Source organism: Pinus tabuliformis, chromosome 7, assembly GCF_031772625.1.
Source record: "Pinus tabuliformis cultivar Carrire ecotype Pingquan chromosome 7, CPIR1, whole genome shotgun sequence".
NCBI lineage: Eukaryota > Viridiplantae > Streptophyta > Pinopsida > Pinales > Pinaceae > Pinus > Pinus tabuliformis.
This window is the reverse complement of record NC_142293.1, coordinates 1565260581-1565280437: the sequence shown is the minus strand read 5'-3', so window position 1 is coordinate 1565280437 and position 19857 is coordinate 1565260581. Positions and strand designations below refer to the sequence as shown.

General features: G+C 37.0%; 1 protein-coding gene across 1 annotated transcript; it reads right to left on the bottom strand.

Moving 5' to 3' along the window:
* Window positions 1-13350: 13350 nt before the first annotated feature.
* Window positions 13351-15061, bottom strand: YLMG2 (YGGT family protein). The gene is made up of 3 exons (XM_089460052.1): window positions 14722-15061; window positions 14426-14625; window positions 13351-13859 (listed from the first exon to the last, which is right to left on the bottom strand). Exons 1-3 carry the CDS (start codon window positions 15004-15006, stop codon window positions 13583-13585), a joined length of 762 nt encoding a protein of 253 aa, XP_089316178.1. The 5' UTR covers window positions 15007-15061; the 3' UTR covers window positions 13351-13582.
* Window positions 15062-19857: the final 4796 nt, after the last annotated feature.

Below are 19857 nucleotides of genomic sequence, written 5' to 3'. Positions count from 1 at the left end.
TTGCAATTTGTTATATTTTTATCCTCTTCAATCTTCAAAGTTGACTCTCATATCCTTGCCACTTGCTAGATATTTTGTGGAAAAACATCAATAGAGATACCCATAATTTGAAGAGGATTTCCATCCAAATCTTAAGTCAAATTTGCAATGCTTCCATTTGTGAGCACAATTGATTATGTTTGAGAAAATTTATTCAAAAAAGAGCAACCAAATATCATGATAGTACTTGAATGACTTAGTCTTTATCCATTATAATCTCTATGCCTTTAACATGTAGATTCTAGGTGAGAAATTTGAGGTTCCTTTCAATTGATTCAAGCTTTTGAATTTGATGTTTTGAAGTAAACTAGTACTAGATAACATAGTATGGAGAATTGAAATTCCATGATGAACAATAAGCATAGTGTAGCTATTTGACGTAGACAATGAAGACCCTGCATGAGATTCATTGGTGCAAGGGGGAACCCCTCTATTGAAGTTTAGGCAACCCATTGCATATGAGTTAACTCTACTTTTTTGTTTTTAGGTACATATACTTCCAAATTTCAATTCCATTTTGGATTATGTATGGGCATAGATAGTTTTGATCTAAATGATAATATAGTCCTTTTCATAAAGAAAATGTATTTTCTCATCTTTTTGTATATCACAAGTTTTTCCCAATCCAATTCAAACTCTCTAATAATCCACCTTTATCAATTTCCCCCTAGGCTAAGCGTAATGACATTGGTCTGCAAACCATTGAAAGATCAATTTGTAATAAGCTAGGTGATCTTACCATATTTCTCTATTTATTCTACGATCTTGCATACTAAAATTGTCAATTGGGTTTATCTTAGGTCGTTGGGAGGAATGATTGTTATCCTCCCCACCTAGGTTCGATCCCCACAAGTGGCATGATGAACTTTGATTTAATGACTTTAAGCTTTCTTGTTGAATTGAGTAGTACCTTAAGGACCAAAACATGTATATTCCTCATATAGAATATAAATATATTTCTCATCGGAAGAAAAACCAAACCAAAGAGAACAAAGGAAAGAAAAGAACAAAAAAAAAAAACCCCTTGCATACTATAACCAGTGTTCCCCATTGAAATGAGTATATCTTCTTGGGAAAAAAAATCTTCCCTTGAAAGGATATTAACATAGCCAAAAGCTATCAAATACATAAAAGACTCAGTTCCTATTATGCAATTACTATAAAGTATCCTAATGATCTCATAATGACATAAAATTCTATTCAATTTTATGGTGTGGAGATGATGAAGCCCCATTTTAAATCCTACATCTTCGAAAGATTGAATCTCAAGTTTTTGGTGGGATGGTTCCATAGCAACAAAAAATTAAACTACAATTGAGCTATGAACTAACTACTTATGTTGTTGAGACTCACTAGATATGTGGGGTGTGTTAGATTTCCTTAAAACCCAGTAAACTGATTTGTAATTTCTAAGTGTAAAAACCCAAATATATAAACAACTGATATTCTAGAAATTTAAATCACAAATACACCGAGTTTTCTAACTTAATATGCAAAATGAAATCAGAATACAAACACAACAAACCATAGAAAACAAGATATACCAAGGAAACCCCAACTCTGGGGAAAAACAACAACGATGTGTGTATTTTATTATTCTTTTGCAACAAAATATTTTCTTCTGAGAATTACAACAAGGGAGAAACTTCCCAGTTTATCATAGAAATACAACTAATCAATCGATCTAATCACTGCCTCCAATATTTACCAAAATTTCGTGCAAATTTTCCTTTCTACTCACACGTGCGAGTGTGAATTCTCTCCTCAAGCGCACACATGCAAATTTGAGATGTGCAACTAATGTCGAGGCTAAGGCATTTTGACATTTACTTGATTGGAATCTCCCCTGCAAGTCGAACCTCTGCAAATTGTTGAACTCTCAGATCTTCCTTCATTGCACTTTCACACCTACTTGTGCTCAACTGACTTACCACCAACTCACTCCATCTCCTCATATAATTTCGACCTCAACCCTAATCTCCTTCTCTAAGACCGAAATTAAATTGTGATCAATGGATGAGATTATATCATAAGAAGGCTTAGGAACTTTTGCTTTTTCTTAAGTCTAACTTTAGGAAATAGTTAAATAAATTAATATTTTGCTAAAGTCGCAATATTCTATGTTCTTTTCGTAGTCTTATCACTTAGAAAAACATAACAATTCTCTACTCCAGTCAAAACTCTCTCTTAGAGAGGAGGGTATTCTTCACTACACCCAACTTTTCTCTAAGATATGCAAATCTGGTCCCTCAAAAATCCTTGATTAGAATGATTGTTATCTTCTCCTATGGGGGTACATACTGAAGTGTAACGATGCCTCTCTAAACAATATCTCTGATGTGGTGATAACATATGTCGATTTTGTTAGAACGATCATGAAACACTAGATTTTTAGAGAGCTTGATGCAACTCTAATTGTCACAGTGTATCACTGTAGACTCCAACTCTATCATGAACAAGCCCACGAGAAGCTTCATCAACCAAATATGTTGGCATGCCGCCAAACTGGAAGCCATGTACTCGGCCTCAACTGAACTCAATGCAACTGATCTCTGCTTCCTATTAAACTAAGAAACAAGTGTTGATCCAAAATTGAATGCACATCCCAATGTGCTCTTCCTATCTGTGGAGCTCCCTGCCCGTTCTACATCAGTGAAGCACTCAAGATTTAAATCATAAACATATATATACCACAATACTACCCCCCTGAGATATCTCAATACATGCTTTGCAACAACTCAATGCACTTGGGTAGGCTTGACTAAAAATTGGCTCAAAGAGTTGACTGCAACACATATATTTGGCTGTGTGTTCACCAAATATATCAACAACCCAATCATCCACCAGTAAAGTGTGGGACCTACTTACTTTGATATGTATGTATCCACATTCCTCCAGTTTGTGACTAGAGGCGTGGTCATAGGTCTGCAATCTTGCATGTGAAATCTCCTCAGAATCTGCAGATCATACTTGCCCTGTCCCATGAAAATCTCTCCATCACCCTGCCAAAACTCCATCCCAACGAAATAGTGCATCAGTCACATTCCTTCATCTCAAACTGGCATGCAAGATCTCTTGAACTCTTTGATGAGCTTGTCTACGCTTGTCAAAATAAGGTCGTCCACATATAGCACCAAAACAAGCAGCTCACCTCCAACAACAATTTAATAGAGGTTGAATTCCACGTCACTCTTGGTGAATCCCAATCCATGAAGGTAACTTTCTATCCAAGCACACCATGCCCGCGAAGTCGACTTGAGCCCATATAAAGCTCTCGAGTCTACATACGCATGTATCTTTGCTACATGCCTTGAATCCCTTGAACTGCTCAAAGTAAATCTCCTCCTCGACAACACCATTGAGGAGGGCTATCTTCACGTTAATCTGGTGGATCTTCCACTCCATCTGTGCTACAATATCAACAACTACCTTGACAGAGAAATACATGGCAACTGAGGTAAAGGTCTCATCATAGTCAACTCTCTCTATCTACGAGAACTCCTTGGCCACAAATATTTCCCTGTACTTCTCGATACTCCCATCAAATCCATGGTAGATCTTGTAGACCTAGCAAGAGCCTACCACATATTTTCCCAGTGTCACGACTTTTCCCTAACCACAAGCACATACATACATACATACATACATATATATATATATACACACACACTTATGCGTCATGCAAACCCCCTTAGATAGCATATTTTCCTAGTGTCACGACCTTTCCCTAACCACAAGCACATACATATATATATACACACACACTTATGCGTCATGCAAACCCCCTTAGATAAATAGATACACACACACTTATGCGTCATGCAAGCCCCCTTTGCCACCTCACCTCAGGGATAAAATCTCGACGGTTTCTTTGCAGTCCCTCGCCGAAATTGTCGAGGAAGAATGGTCAAGGTTATGTGGACCTGCCACATCATGCCACCATGTCAAACTTTACTGAAAGGCGCTCTTAGCCAGTCGTATGCGGTTTTACCTCCTTTGTGGACCCCTTTCACCACGCATCACATCGCTTTCTCTCACAGTTGTGAATGTGGGCTCCATCGTGGTCACATCACCTCGAGGATAAAATCCCAGTGAGTTTGCACCCAACACCACAAGAAAAAGCAAGGGGCAAGGCATCGGGTTGACGTCAGCAGCGCTTTCCGTCAAGGTGATGTCACCCTTCCAGGTGGCTCCACTCTGGGCGTGCCACGTGTCGCCTGTCTACACAACATATGGCCCCACAAAACCTGCATGTGTCCTGATTTCAAGTCGCCACATGGCCCTAAGGCCACGTCACCTGCCACATTGGTCATGGGTCCCACCAGTCCTTCGTTGCAGGGTGAAGTTTAAATTTGCTTTATAAAAATGATACAGGATCCACCCAACAGTGGGAAGAGCATGTCAAATTAATAGTCGAGGTCAAATAGGAGAACATCACAATGCCACGTCATCCTAGTGTTTATATCTCGACAAGTTCTGAACCAACCTTCGCTTGAATTCTGTGGGGTAATTCTTCTAGGATGGCAAATTTCTCGTTGATTGACGACTTTGCCTCTTGTCTGTTATTGAGACCTCATAGCGCTTAGACATAACACTTGTTCGCATGGGAATAACACTCGGACCTCCTTGCTCCTCCATGCCCTAAACTTCCATCCCATGACATATGAGAATATGTGAATGCTCAGGGCCTATTCCCCATCCTCAATGCTTGGTCAAGGTGGTTCTATTATATATGGCCTATTAAGATTCAAGGGTTGAGCCCTTAATGCCTTAAGGTTCAGCGCGTGCAACCACACATATATATGTATTGTGAAGCTCCACAAAGCTATCCCTTCTGAGCTTTAATGTGTGTGATATCTTTCTTGAGCTTTAAATAGGGTCGACCCAACCCATTCAACACACACACACACACATATCAAGTTATCCTTCCTGAGCTTAGTAATGTTAAAACAAGGCTTAATAGCCAATTATTTTTAACTTCATAGAAAATAAGATTGAGAATTGTCTATTCATTTTCATTGAGGCCCATTAGACAAATTTCAAGCCCATAACAGTTCAAAAATCTACATGCCACTTAGGCTAATGACAAGTAGGAAACGTGCAGGAAAAAAACTCATGAATACATGCAAGAATCCATTCATTTACTCAAGAAATACACAAGAAATCAACTTTCCTCAAGCAGGCAGAAAAGCACATTTCATAACATATTACAAGCATTGGACCAACACATTGAATCAAGATCAATACAAGCTTTAGGTCAGCACATCAACATAAGCTTATCAAGTAATGTACAAAGGCTTGAGTATATAGTTATCTTATAACAAGTGCTCAACAACTGAGATTGGAACTTCCACTCTCCACACAACCTTAGACACACTGCAGCCAAGCCTTTCTTGCAGCAGTCACCATTGAGCTAGATTCCATAGATTGAGGATGAGTGCTTAAGGGATTAAACAAAATTTGGTGGTTGAAACAAGGACTCCAGAAGAGCATCCACCTCCACCCACCAGCTACTTCATATAGTCAAAATCTCACAGGGGAGTCTAGAGGTCCACTTCCACCCTTCAACTACTTCAATAGGAATTGTGGCTCTACCATTACACACTAAAGCAGGGAATCCAAAGACTCACTTCCACCCAAAACCGAATGAGGGAATCTAGAGGCTTATCACCTCCACCCTCAACAAATTATTTCACATAGTGGTTCCACCCAATCCTAGGAATCCAGAACCCACTGTAACAACCAGAAAACAAGCAAAGGGGGCTAAAGAACTTTCCTTACTAGGAATCCAAGGAAAAATCCTCTACCCAAGTTGTCAAGGGAATCCAAAGAAAACACTCTCCACCCTCCGATCTTATAGGGGATCCAAAAACTATTTTCCTCACCTGAGAGATATTCTTCCACCTTCCAATGCTCAATCAAACAATTTCTCTACTTCTTGCATTCTGGTAGTAGTATAGATCTTTCTGCCCTTTTCCTCCTACGTTATGGCTTTTTCTTCCTCTAAAGCACAACCATTTCCTTCTTTGTTGTCTTCCTCAGAATCTCTCCTCTTGTTCTTGTTCAACAGTGCTCTTCTGCATTCTTTGTTTTTCTCTGTATCAGAATCGACTTCCCTTCATGCACGAAGTGTGCAATAGAGAATACTCTCTGCTTTCTAGTATGCTCCCTGAATACTTTCCCTGTGGTCTTTTCCACTACAATGTTGCAATCGTTTTTGGTTGCGTGGTAGACACTCCAGTCGCATATCTTCTCCTCTATCATAAAACATGTCAAGCTTCCCTCAAATCCCAAGCAACCTCCTTCCTGAAACTCTGGAATCTGTGTCCCAATTCTTAGGCCTTTTTAATTATAATCAAAGTATATTCAATATTTACAATGAAGGGGAATTAGCCTGTGTTGTCACACAATATGACTAACATATCTGCTAGGAGGTATACTTTCCTTCCTTGCCTTCACTGAAGAACTTGGTACTCCTACATGCTCTCGTACATACCCAAAACTAACATGTACAAGTGTCACTAGAACAACAATAATTTGTAAAGGCCACCCTATCTCGCCCCTCTAGCCAAAATCCTCAAACTAGTTAGACTATAATCATCAATGGTGCATTGTTGACCCTTAAATGCAATTCTCCATCGCACATCGATCATACAAGATACTAAAAGAAGATTTTCCTTCAAACCTACAACAAATAGAGCATAAATCAACTCAAAAACATCACCCAAAGGCATATGGAAAGAAATGAAGCCAACTCCTCTCATAGGATAAGTAGCATCATCACCAAGCTCCACACTCATGCCTCCCTCTTGTTCCTAAAATCTACTAAATAATAACCTATCATATGTTATATGTCTTGAAGCTCCACTATCCACATAGCATCTAACACTAGACACAATATTAAAGGACCGACAAAAGGTCATGGAAAATGCAATCTCAAACTGAGAGGAATCCCCCTCTACACTTCCCTTTGTTTTCAATGGACAGTAGCTAGCATAATGTCCCATCTCGTTACATAGAAAACACATCAGCTCACTGAAGTCCTTTTGTGTATCTAAGTCTTCCTTCTTGTTGTATCAGTTCTTGCTACCTTTTTTAATCTTTCAAATGAGACTAATTACATCTACTTCCCCTTGTTTTCTTTAACACTACAATCTAATTCCTTTCTACACAAGATCAATCTAAAGCTTTGCAAAATTTGGCAAGGTTTCATGAGCACAAACAACTTGAACAAAAGGCATCCAAAAAAGGAACAAGTCCATTCAAAATGAACACCAACTCTTGATCCTCCACTTATGTCCTAATGGAGGCCAACTAGTCTCTCAATTGAATGATCCTAGTCTAGTAGCTGACCACAATATTTGTCTTGCTCATATGAATTATTGAAGGTTGGTTTTGTAGGAGAAATCAACCAAGAAACACGAGTTTTGGAACAACTCAATCAAAGCTCCAAACATATCTTTATATGTCTTCTTCTTTGCATTGTGAGAGATGAAATGATCATTCACTATATCAAGAATGATTCACTTAGCCTTGGCTTCCTCCTTCGAATGAGCTCCCAAAGATCAACTACCTCCATAAGTATTTGTAATCCAAGCTTCCATGGAATAATTTTGGAAACTGCATCCAACATGTCACACTCTCCAAGATCGACTGTCTTCTAACACATACCTAAATAATTCTCAAATGCACAAATCAACGATATATGAACTAAGATTGTTCATCATGTACAATGGATATGTATTCTGAGTTGGAACTTGCATTGGTTTTTGCTTTTGGATATATGGAGTCCGAAAACCCTTTGTAGGGTTCAAGGACTTCTCCCCAACGATCTAGGGTTCCATATCCAACAACCATAACAAGGTGAAGCACCTCTCCTAGGTACACAACATTGAAATATCAACTTTCTCTTACACCTAAAGTGATCTTGACCACAAAATTTTTTATTCTAGGTAGAAATTTTCTTGAGTAAGGGCAATTAATGCAACTCAAAAAGTTTCACCTCTTTCCTAGAGGTTTCTCGGATCTTAACCTTGTGAATTTTCAGCCTTAGGGTTGTTACAAAATATAAATAAAACACCAAAACAATAGACAATATTTCATCTCTTAACAACCCCAATCAACAAGGCAATCCAATTAAAATGATACCAAAGTGGTGCAAACAAGGTCTAGCAATCTAGGGAAATTTATCATGCATAGAATAGATCTGAAATTCACTTTATGAGCACTGTAAATACAGCAATAAATCTTCCCCATCTTCTTTAATATTAATTTTAAATCACTTAACAATTTCAACCTTAATTAACTTGTGTCAAATCAACAAGACATTCGAGTGTGGAAATTACAAAACCATTAAATAGATTGCTCAAAGTCAAATCTGTAGTAGAGACAATTTTCGACAGCTAAAAACTCCATATATATGTATTAAGATGAAGTGCATGTACATAGCATTGTCTTATAACAAGGTTAGTACAATCTCCTAGCTCCCCAAAACCCTAGATAGGGAAAACCAAAAAAACCTAGCTCCATCAAATATTCTCCACAAGCTAGCATCAACATTAGCAAGCCTCCTTGGTAAGACATCTCTTCTTCTCCACTTCAACAAGTAAACCCCAAGACTTAATCACAAAACCATAGATCAAATGTCTCCAGGAATAAAATCCTAACCCTAGTAATTAATATGCTCCAAAAGCTCCAAGAAATCCTAGAACCTCCAAGACAAGAGAGAGAAAGTACAAGGATGAATATCTAAGAAAGAGAGAGGCTAGTGCACTCCTCTAGTCACATCTTTAACACAAGTGATCAAGAATAAGACTTATGAAAGGACTCTCTCCTTCCTCTATATATATGAAAGATAAGGTAGGCCAACAAAACATATGTGGGTCTAAACCCTTACAAGCAACCTACAAAACCACCCGTAGGCTCACACATGTGGAACCCTACACTCCACTAGCACACATGTCAAACCCCAAGGTGACATCATACACAAGCAAGGCCACAATGCAAGGGAACTCCACAAGATGTGTTCAACACTCCTAAAAACCTCCAAGGACTCCCATGCCCCTCCCAAGCCATGTGCTCCACTAGGTCCACTCCCCCTTCATGAACATTGTCACAACCCACACATCTCCTAGTCAACTCCATGCCTCCATGAGAGCATCCAAGCTTACCCCATGTTGTCTAAGGCTCAACATCCTCCTTTAAATGCCAAACACACATCCTCCAATGCAAGGAATTCTCCCAGCAACCAACCTCCTCCATGTAGCCAGCATGTAGAATGTCACCAAGTTCTCTAAAGATCTCCAACAGCCTAAGGAAGAATGTCATGCAAGAACCAAACCAGGGTGAAACAACCATTGAGTAAGCCATCTCCAATGTGCAAATCCATCACAAACCATCCAGAGGCAAATCAAACACCATGTACCTCAAGTCTCATGAAGCACACTCAAACATGATGGTAAAAACACTTTCAGAGTCACCTCAAACACTAACACTTTGAAGGTTGTCTTCTTGATCTCTTTTGAATCAATGGTTGCATCGTACATTGGTTGATGTTTATTGGAAGTGAAGATGTATCTTTATGAGCATTTCATTCAGTTTGCACATTAATTTGGTGAATGTAATTGGTAGGATATACCGCCAACAGCCCTCTTGATTTCCACTCTTCCATTCAAGCCTTATTTGTCATCTTGCTGCCCCAACTCCATAGCCCAAAGGACAAGGCACTAGGTCTTTTTTGGCTTCTCCCTTTATATTTATAATCTAAAAGAAAAACTTTCATTCTACAAATCCAGTTTTTATATCTGAGCTTTACAAGGGCATATTAGGGATCCCCCTCCTTTTACCAAAAGACAATCAGTCTAAAGAGAGCAGGACAATCACCGAGGTCATAATGGGTGATATACTCAGGTTGCCCCAGGGTTTGTACTTGATGATTAGACTCATCTTTGGAACCGTAGATTTTAGACGCAACACTTCATGTGAACAAAACCTTCAGCACAAAACTTAGATTACACCTATCAAAACTCCAGGCTTCCATCTACTCCAATACTACACTGTCTATTCAAAGGCACACGCACAGCATGCTACAGAAAACACAAAACAGCAGACTATATTCACCTAAATCTGCATAAAACAGATTTCTGGGATTTATGACAGCATAGAATTGTAGTACTAGATTACTCATTACTTTCTACTACTCAGAAAACCGAGTTACAATGTAACACTCGAATTTCAACTCTCTCACACTCCCAATGAAACACTTCACCTTCTTTTATAGAAGAAGATTGCTAGGGTTTACATTGTACAATCACCGAATACTATCTGAGTGGTGTATTTAGCATGAGAGATAAAACCCTAAATCTGCCTAGAATAAAGGGCCAATCCTGGTGGAGAGAATGACCACAATAAATCACCCACCGTCTAAATCTGAAAACCACCTTATCTCAAAGACCCCATAACTGTGATGCGCTTTTTCTACTTTAGAAGAGCACTTTGCTAAGGATAAAGCAGAAACTCCTGTATTAAAAATAGCACCTCATCTAAAATTGAAATGGTAGCATTGTTCCAAATCTGGATCAGCTTTTCTAAAAATCAAACAATGCTAAAGTTGTTGAATTGAGGCTTCTGTGATCCATATCAAGTTTAAGAGAAATTCTTCGGCGTAAATCATTTGTCGACGCATTTCGAACCAACTAGTGTGGTTCATCGTCAGGACAAGTTGAAGAAACAGATCCAGCTAACCTTTATATATATTACTTTATATATATATATATATATATAAGGAAAGGTCCTTTATATAACTAATTCCCATTTAAATAATAACTTATAATTTTTAATTATCAAACAATAACTTTTTAACTAACCTTTAACACCATTTAAATTATTTTATATTTTTATATATTCACCTAATTTAACTAATTTCCATTAAATCTTGACTCTGGTCCTAAAGTCAAAATTAGCCGTTAGTCAAGTTAGCCGTTGGAGTCTCTGCTCAGACTATTTAACATGCTAAAGCTGGATCTGTTTCTTCAACTTGTCCTGACGATGAACCACACTAGTTGGTTCGAAACGCGTCGACAAATGATTTATCTTGTGATTTACGCCAAAGAATTTCTCTTAAAAATGCTAAAGTTGTTGTCATCAAGATAAAAAATACATAGGCTTCCATCAAAACAGTGTTGCATGTTCATTAAGGCTTCTCTTACTGCTGTGCCCTTATCCACACAGCCTTCACTGCTGCTGTACAGAACCCAAGACCGAACTGGATCTGCTCGGTACCAATCTGCTGCACTGAAGTGCTGAACTTCCACATCACTCAACATAGTTATAACAGATCCCTCATACTACTATATGGCATTCTATTTTTGAAGTTTTTATGGTTTTTATTCTTTTGCTTCCTATAAGATTTCCATGACTCTACTTGTGCCTAATACTTTTCAAATTTCAAGCTCAAAAGTAGCAAACAAAGTTGTCTTTTATCCATAAAATTGCCATGATCCATGCCAAAATCAAACAAAATTTTTGAGTCAAACATAACATAGGTAGAAAGAGTTTCAAATCAACATAAAGTTCCTTTCCTCATTTGTTTAAGTTGGGCTATAGCCTATAAGGTGTGGTTGCATTTGGACAAGTAAAGGTTCCAGAATAAGAAATATCTTATTCTCGAACCCATTCAATATGGACCTTATACAATTACCTAGGTATCTGGTTCCAACATCTTCCGATTAGAATTTTTGGTTCAACTTGGTTCAATCAATTGAAGTTGTATGAGCCCTCACGGCTTGATGAGGACATTTAAGTCAATCATCTAGTGCACATCATTCTTGATTTTCAACTCCCATTGGATGAAGACACGCTGCTCAATGTTTGTACTACGACTACAAAGAGACAACGAATATCCACCTGCTTCATTGGTTGCTCAGGCACTTTACCTACTCAAGCCAAATGGTTCTCTGAATCTACTTTTCAGCAGTAAATTCCCCATTTTCAAGTAGAAATTGGGATAATTTTCTCCTAAGCGGGGAGGAAATAATAAAAACTAGTAATATTAAAGTTGATAACAGAAATATAAATATAGTATCATAAGCTTTTACTTTTCTTCTTGCTTCTTCCTATCCAAGCTTTTCCCATATGGATGAGATAGCTTTACCTCTCATACAAGTTTTCCCTTTAAGGATGAACTTCATTTACAAAAACTACCTGTTGTACTTTATGATATATACACAATGCAATGTAGTGTGTACACATTATATAGGCAGCATATACACAATATACTTGTGTACTTGTGCTTGTGTATCTTGCAGACTTGTTTTCTCGTGTTCATAACTTCCGCCGTTTCAGCTTTGAGCACATACCATATTACCAATTAGAAGTGACACTAACTAATGAAATAGCTAATGACATGTCGTTCTTGAAATGCTATATGGATATAACTTACTGATAAGATAATCAGCATGACAAAGTATACACCATAAAATAGTAATGAGGAAAAATATACGTGAAACTGGATATCAGTAATCATATACACTCCATAGGATAGCCATCAAATTGTAGTACGTTTTTACAGTATTACAAGTGATTGAGCTAAGATAGAACATGAAAGAAATTTATGCCAAAATTTTTCAAATTGATGAACATTAGATGAAAAATTTACTAATCCTGTTTACAATCATTACAAAAACTTGGAAGTAATTATGATTTCAATGAGGGGAATGCATAAACCTTGACTTTTGTATGCTCAGGAATACATCCTACTGTGTATTGGACAATCATGGAAATAAGTCTGAAATTTGTATGACATAGAATGATCAGGAAAATTTCTGAAATTGTCATAGATCATGTTATCAGTTACGGATTGAAAAGGAACATTCTTCTTTCATATGATACATTGCACTTATTTTCATGCATAATTAATTTCTGTCTTCTTGAATCCTCGTTCTTATTTCATGGCATCGAAACACCATAACTGTATTCTGATATTGATGCAATTTCCATAATTATACTGTAAGGGTCTACATATCAGAGAGAGCTTGTTCTTTTTGTATTTATGAGGTAAGTATGTGGCAGTGGCAAAAGTGACGGTTTTAAACATTCTCTGATGGTACTGGCAACAGGGGCATCGTTCCATTCTAATGGAATAAGCTGCATTAGTGCCAGATTCCAGTGAAGGGTGTACCCATTTAGGGTAACAGGCCCAACGTTCCTTTGATTACCAAAATCTAGTTAGTATTGTCTTTTGATGATATTATGTCATATGAGAAGGTAAGTTTCAAAACAAAAACTTGATTTGGGTTGAGAAGAATGCCAGTATTGGTTACAACACGATTCTTAGGCATTTGAATTAAGCAAAAAGATACAGAGTGCTAACACTCAAACAAAGGCACAAATTTAAAAGAGTGTATCATGTCATTGATTAGGCATAAGCTGATACTGGAAACAACATTTACTCTATGTTTAAATCTAAATCAATGTACAAGAATAACCTAGATGATTCCCTTGTGCTCAAGTTCTCCAAATCCCCAGAGACCACAATGGCCACAACCTACTTGCTTTCATTTTCTTTCTCTTGAACATCACAAGAACCAGATTGCCTTTTTAACCACAATTTCTGTCGTGCAGAGAGATTTGAATATTGATTAGGCATTGAAGTTGACCCACCTTTGCTTTCTGCGTCTTTGGGCAGCTCGGCCGGAAGAGCAGAGGCAGCACTTGTAACAGCGTTCAATAAAAAGAACGCGAGAACTGGTGACAAGTCTAGTGTCCCGCCAAGAGGAGGAATTATGCCTCTGAAGATATTAAGATATGGATCGCAGAGTGTGCTGCACTAAACCCCATAAGCGTTAAACCCTAGTTACATTGAACTCATTCACAAGTGTAAAAGAATTAACCACCAATATTGTAGCCATTTGTTTTCAATTTCACAACTAAGAAAAGGGGGCAGAGCAACTGTAATTAGGAGAGAATGTTGAGATTAAAGGAAATATTTGTCTGTGAATATCTGTATGGCGTCGTGGGGCTCTGATTAATGCAATATCCATATGCATACCTAATTGCATATCTTCTAATGAATATGTGTAGATACACATATACCCATCTGATGTATTGCACCGAAAGAATGAGGTGCATTTTAGAGTCCGGGTGGGATTGGAGGTGCATTGGGTCTGTATGCATTTTCGACATTCTCTTTGTATGCCCATGCCGTTTTAATGCGGCATTGGGTCCATATTCACAGACTCGTCTAAACTATGGTACTCAAGGTAAATATCAGACCAGGGTTTAGATGAGCCGAAGCTTGTGTGTGCGCGCCAGTGCTAGTGTGTCTATGTATTTGTATAATCAGAAAGAAATATATCACCACAAAGAAAGTAACAGGGAAATATCTTACCTTAAAGGATTCACAATGACCGGTGGTGAATTAGGAAACCAGGTCAAGACCAACCTCACTATCAAGAGAGTGTTGTAGATATTCAAAAAATTCAAAATTCCATTTGTAACCACCAATCCTGCAACTGCGTCCCCAGGCAGGATAGCTGCAAAATTACATGATGACAAAGGGCTTATTTGCTTCCTCGTTTGGCAATGACCCTGTGAGCAAAAGCATAAATATATATCAGAATGTAAAAGCCACCAAATACAATAATTTCCAATGATATAAACCTATGTAAATAGAAATGGGTATACCTGGCAAATAATTTGGTATGGATTTTGTTTTGAAAGAAATATAAGCCTCTGAACAAATGGGTTGTCTATAACTATGGCCTTGAAGGTTCTTTCAACGGTTTGAACGCATTCAACCATTGCAGAGCCGAACAATTTTTGAAGGTCTTGGCATCCTTGAGCAGCTCTTTGTTGGGAAACTCTAGGTATTTTAATCTTTGGGATGATGGGTAAACGAGGAATTGCAGTCGGTAAGAGAGCTTTCGTGGAACTGCGAGTCGGAGTCGCATCAATCTCTGCAGTTGCCATTTTCTGCTTGCGATGCTCACCTCCACCCAATCCATTTAGATAATGTACAAGATGTTCTATAGACTCTCCCGTCCTTTCAATCAGCACGTTGCCAAAACATTAACGTGATTGTTACGTCAAATTTACAAAAAAAAAAAATAGAAAGGACAGAGGTGCCAGGTCAATATTTAAAAATCATTAGAAAAATATGGACCAAAATATTAAAAAGATTATGTAGCAGAGCTGTCCTTATCTCAAATCAAAATTCCCGACACTTGAGATAGCACGCAGCAAATTGGGTTATAATAGATCAACCTCCCTCAAGGTCTTATATATATATGTATATATATATTTTTTCTTCCTTTTCTTTTTTCATGTAATATAAATTTGTAAATTCGAAATATGAATGTTATGTTTTAATATTTCAATTTATTTTATTATTATTGTCGTGAGAGATTTTCTATAATCCAGTATAGATATATTTAAGCATTAAATGTTAGACAAAAATATTTTTTAAATTCAATTTTTTATGTTGTATTTTATTTGTATTAATAAAATTATGAAAAAAAAATGATAAAAGAAAAATTATATATATATCATAATTAAAATATACCATCTTAGATATGTTTTAATTTTGGATGATCTACTAAGTTATGAGATTTTATTCTAAAAGAGATTTGTAATTCAAATGATTTGATCTCTCTGAGAGCTTAGTAGATCCAGAATTAAGATGGATCTAGGATAGTTGCGCTGAGAGGCGCATTCTTACAGCCCAATATGACTTTGATGTGTAAGTATGTTCATGCTCAAAGTTAAATTTTAACTAATGTCAGCCATCACAAGAATAAAAAATTAGAAATATAAATAATGTTTATGTTCGTCTCTCCAATAAATAATAATAATGAAAAAAATAGAAATATAAATAAGGTTTATGTCCACTTCTCCAATAAATAATAATAATGAAAATAGAAAAAATAATGTTGGCCCAAAACAAAAATGAAAAAACAAAAACAAAACTACAATATAATTATCATGCGTTTATTTCAAGTTTACTTTGGGACTTAAAATTAGATCACAAGCCAATTTATTTAAGTTTCTCTTCGACTGGAAAGAAACAATTAGAGTAAAAAATTCAGCATATCCAACAAAATCTCCCAAAGGGCATAATTCTTTTGACTCCAGAAAATTGTAATACCTTCAAAATGACGCCAGAGAAGCTCTTCAAGAAGGAGAAAATCATAATTCACGGCCTTCATAGTCATGAATTAACACATTTAATTCAATGCGCACTTGTAGAGTGCAAAAAAAGAAAAAATTAAGAAGTTTGAAACAAATAGCTTTCAAGTTAATGCTTGGTTTGACGAGGAATGCAAAAAGGCAAGGAGAATGTGGAAAGAGTCAAACAAGGATAACATAAAGCTCAAAGCTTACAAGCAGTTATTAAGCAATAAAAAGGTCGATTTCATGGTTTCAAGGAGGGAAGAACTATTCTTCCTCAGGAAAAATAATCCCAAATTATTTTGGAAGGAGCTCCAACCGAGAAAGATACAAACTAGAAATAGTATTACAGCTTCTAAATGGTTTGACTATGCAAGACAACTCTATGAGCAGGATCCCAATGCTGACCCTTCCCCCTTAGTCAACACTGATACTGAACTCTTCACGGTGCAAGAGGTAGAGATGGGTATCAAGAAGTTGGGTGTTGGAAAAGCAAAATACTTAGTTGAACTCTGAGCAGAATATCTAAAGTGGAGCTCAAAGATTCTTGCCCCTCACATTACAAAAATTTTCAACAACATCATACAACAGGGGCTCCCCACAGATTGGACAACTAGTATAGAAATACCCCTTTTCAAGAGCGGTGACGTCAATAATCCCTCTAATTATAGGACCATAATGTTAAACCCTTTGTTTGCAAAGCTATTTGGAAGCATGCTAGAAAATAAAATTAGCAAGTGGGTAGAAGAAAGAGATAAGCATGCTAAAGGGCAAGAAAGTTTTAGACCTAAGCATTCCATAATTGATCATTATATAACTTTAAGGCACATCATTGAAAAAGTTTGGGAGAAAAAGGAATAAGTCTTTTGTTGCTTTGTTGATTTCAGAAAAGCATTTGACACGGTTCCTAGGGATAAGATTTGGCACAGAATGGAGGAACTTGGGGTTTCTAAACATTTGAGAGCAGTTGCGCATAGGATGCATGAAGAGGTGAAAGTCAAAGTTAGAACTTCAACGGACATTTCTGAAAGTTTTAGAAGCGATTTCGGGGTCAAGCAAGGTTGCCCACTGTCTCCTACCCTTTTTTGTTTATATATCGACAAGCTTGAGGAGTGGTTAAATTCGCAAGGGGGTGATGGTATCTATTTGGGCAAGTTTGTTATAAGCACGGGGGATTCGCTGACAAAGCAATACCATATCACGTGCATTCATATTGGGGCAAAAAAAGTGAGGAAAAAATGAAATAATATATTGATCATATAATAGGGGGGTAAAGGGTTTTTCTATGTTGTATAACAATATGTGTATTATAAGATATTGTTTATACAATACATTGGCCATGCAGAGGCAAAAAAAAGTGGGATGGAGAAACAAAGGTTCAAGAGTATTGTGGGATTTTGAGAGTGGGAGGGAGAAAGGAAAAAATATGGTAATATTAGGTCCATAGTAGCCTAATATTCAAACCTATGGCCCTAGTATTGACATGCAATTCATGGTAATGTTAAATTCTTAAAGTAAAAGTGACATTCTCCTTTGTCTTTCGTTTTCACCCTTTTACTTAAATTTTTAACATTACCATGAAATGACTCAGGATGTTTGAGAGTGGTTCTAACCTCATTAGATTTCATATGGAGAAAGTAGAATTTTAGATCTCACTTAAAATCCAACAGACTTATTAATTTTTCAGGATTTCAGGATTGGGGGGATTGCAATGTTTCCATTGGATTTTGTCATGTACTAGGGTATGGAACTTGTATTTAATCAAGAGAACCAAGCCCTCTATGTGCCTTGATTATAGTGACATTGGTTGTCAAACTCCTCTATCATGACCCTACTAAAAATGTACTTGTCACTCAAACGAAATATTGACTTGACATGCTACGTTTTTTCTATCTTATGTTAATGCTTAAAGGGTGATATTAAAGACAAAGATCCCAAGATAGGAAATGATTTTGATGATATGTAGGTATTTGTTGTAGCATGATTTCTTTGGATGTTATAGGCCATCCAAAGCCTATTTGTTGATGTATTTTTGGTTAAGAGATGGGTTGCACTAGATGTTATTTTGGTTATGTGCACACTTACATGCTATATAAATGAGAACTTGTAATTGTGGACCTGTGGTTGATGAAGATTATAACTACTAGATGAATGATGTTATATGGTTTAATCCATGCTTTTATGTTTTTTAATCATAAATTCATCATTCTACAAGCTTTTTTTGACATATATGTATCAAATATATATATATATATATATAATTCACTCCCAAAATCTCTCCCAACCTAGGAGCTTTTGAAAATGTCACTCCTCACTTGGTTTGACAAGGAATGAAAAAAGGCAAGGAGAATGTGGAAAGAGTCAAACAAGGATAACATAAAGCTCAAAGCTTACAAGCAGTGATTAAGCAAGAAAAACATTGATTTCATGGTTTCAAGGAGGCAAGAACTATTCTTCCTCAGGAAAAATAATCCCAAATTATTTTGGAATGAGCTCCAACCGAGAAAGATACAAACTAGAAATAGCATTACAACTTCTAAATGGTTTGACTATGCAAGACAACTCTATGAGCATGATCCCAAGGTTGACCCTCCCCCCTTGGTCAACACTGATACTGAACTATTCACGGTGCAAGAGGTAGAGATGGGCATCAAGAAGTTGGGTGTTGGAAAAGCAAAATACTTAGTTTAACTCCAAGCAGAATATCTAAAGTGGAGCTCAAAGATTCTTCCACCTCAGATTACAAAAATTTTCAACAACATCATATAACAGGGGTTCCCCACAGATTGGACAACTAGTCTAGCAATACCTCTTTTCAAGAACGGTGACGTCAATAATCCCTCTAATTATAGGACCATAATGATAAACCCTTTGTTTGCAAAGCTATTTGGAAGTATGCTAGAAAATAAAATTAGCAAGTGGGCAGAAGAAAGAGATAAGCATGCTAAAGGGCAAGCAAGTTTTAGACCTAAGCATTCCACAATTGATCATTATATAACTTTAAGGCACATCATTGAAAAAGTTTGGGAGAAAAAGGAATAAGTCTTTTGTTGCTTTGTTGATTTCAGAAAAGCGTTTGACACAGTTCCTAGGGATAAGATTTGGCACAGAATGGAGGAACTTGGGGTTCCTAAACATTTGAGAGCATTTGTGCATAGGCTATATGAAGAGGTGAAAGTCAAAGTTAGAACTTCAGTAGGCATTTCTGAAAGTTTTAAAAGCGATATCGGGGTCAAGCAAGGTTGCCCACTATCTCCTACCCTTTTTTTTTGTTTATATATCGACAAGCTGGAGGAGTGGTTAAATTCGCAAGGGGGTGATGGTATCTATTTGGGCAAGTTTGTTATAAGGTGGTTATAAGGCTTCTTTTGTATGCAAATGACCTTATTCTGATTGCTAGATTGGCTCTTGGTTTGCAAGAGCACTTACTATCCCTTAAGCAATTTTGTTGAAGTGTGGGGATGCAAGTCAATATAAGCAAAATGAAAGTACTGGTTTTCTCTTAAAAAAAACATAACCGGCATAAGTTCTACTTTGAAGACAACATTCTGGAAGAAGTTGCAGATTACAAATACCTCGGAATTGACTTCAACAAAAATATAAGTAGGATGGTTGTAGAAAGAAAAGAACTTTGGGGGGTTGGAAAGCATTTTA

What these genes read in the sequence shown, in the direction of transcription:
- YLMG2 (XM_089460052.1), bottom strand. Translation starts at nt 15,006, where the DNA reads ATGGCAACTGCAGAGATTGATGCGACTCCGACTCGCAGTTCCACGAAA. An exon ending in CATACCAAATTATTTGCCAG is followed by an intron (nt 14,626 to 14,721) that starts GTATACCCATTT and finishes TTTTGCTCACAG; the next exon opens with GGTCATTGCCAAACGAGGAA. An exon ending in GTCATTGTGAATCCTTTAAG is followed by an intron (nt 13,860 to 14,425) that starts GTAAGATATTTC and finishes GGTTTAGTGCAG; the next exon opens with CACACTCTGCGATCCATATC.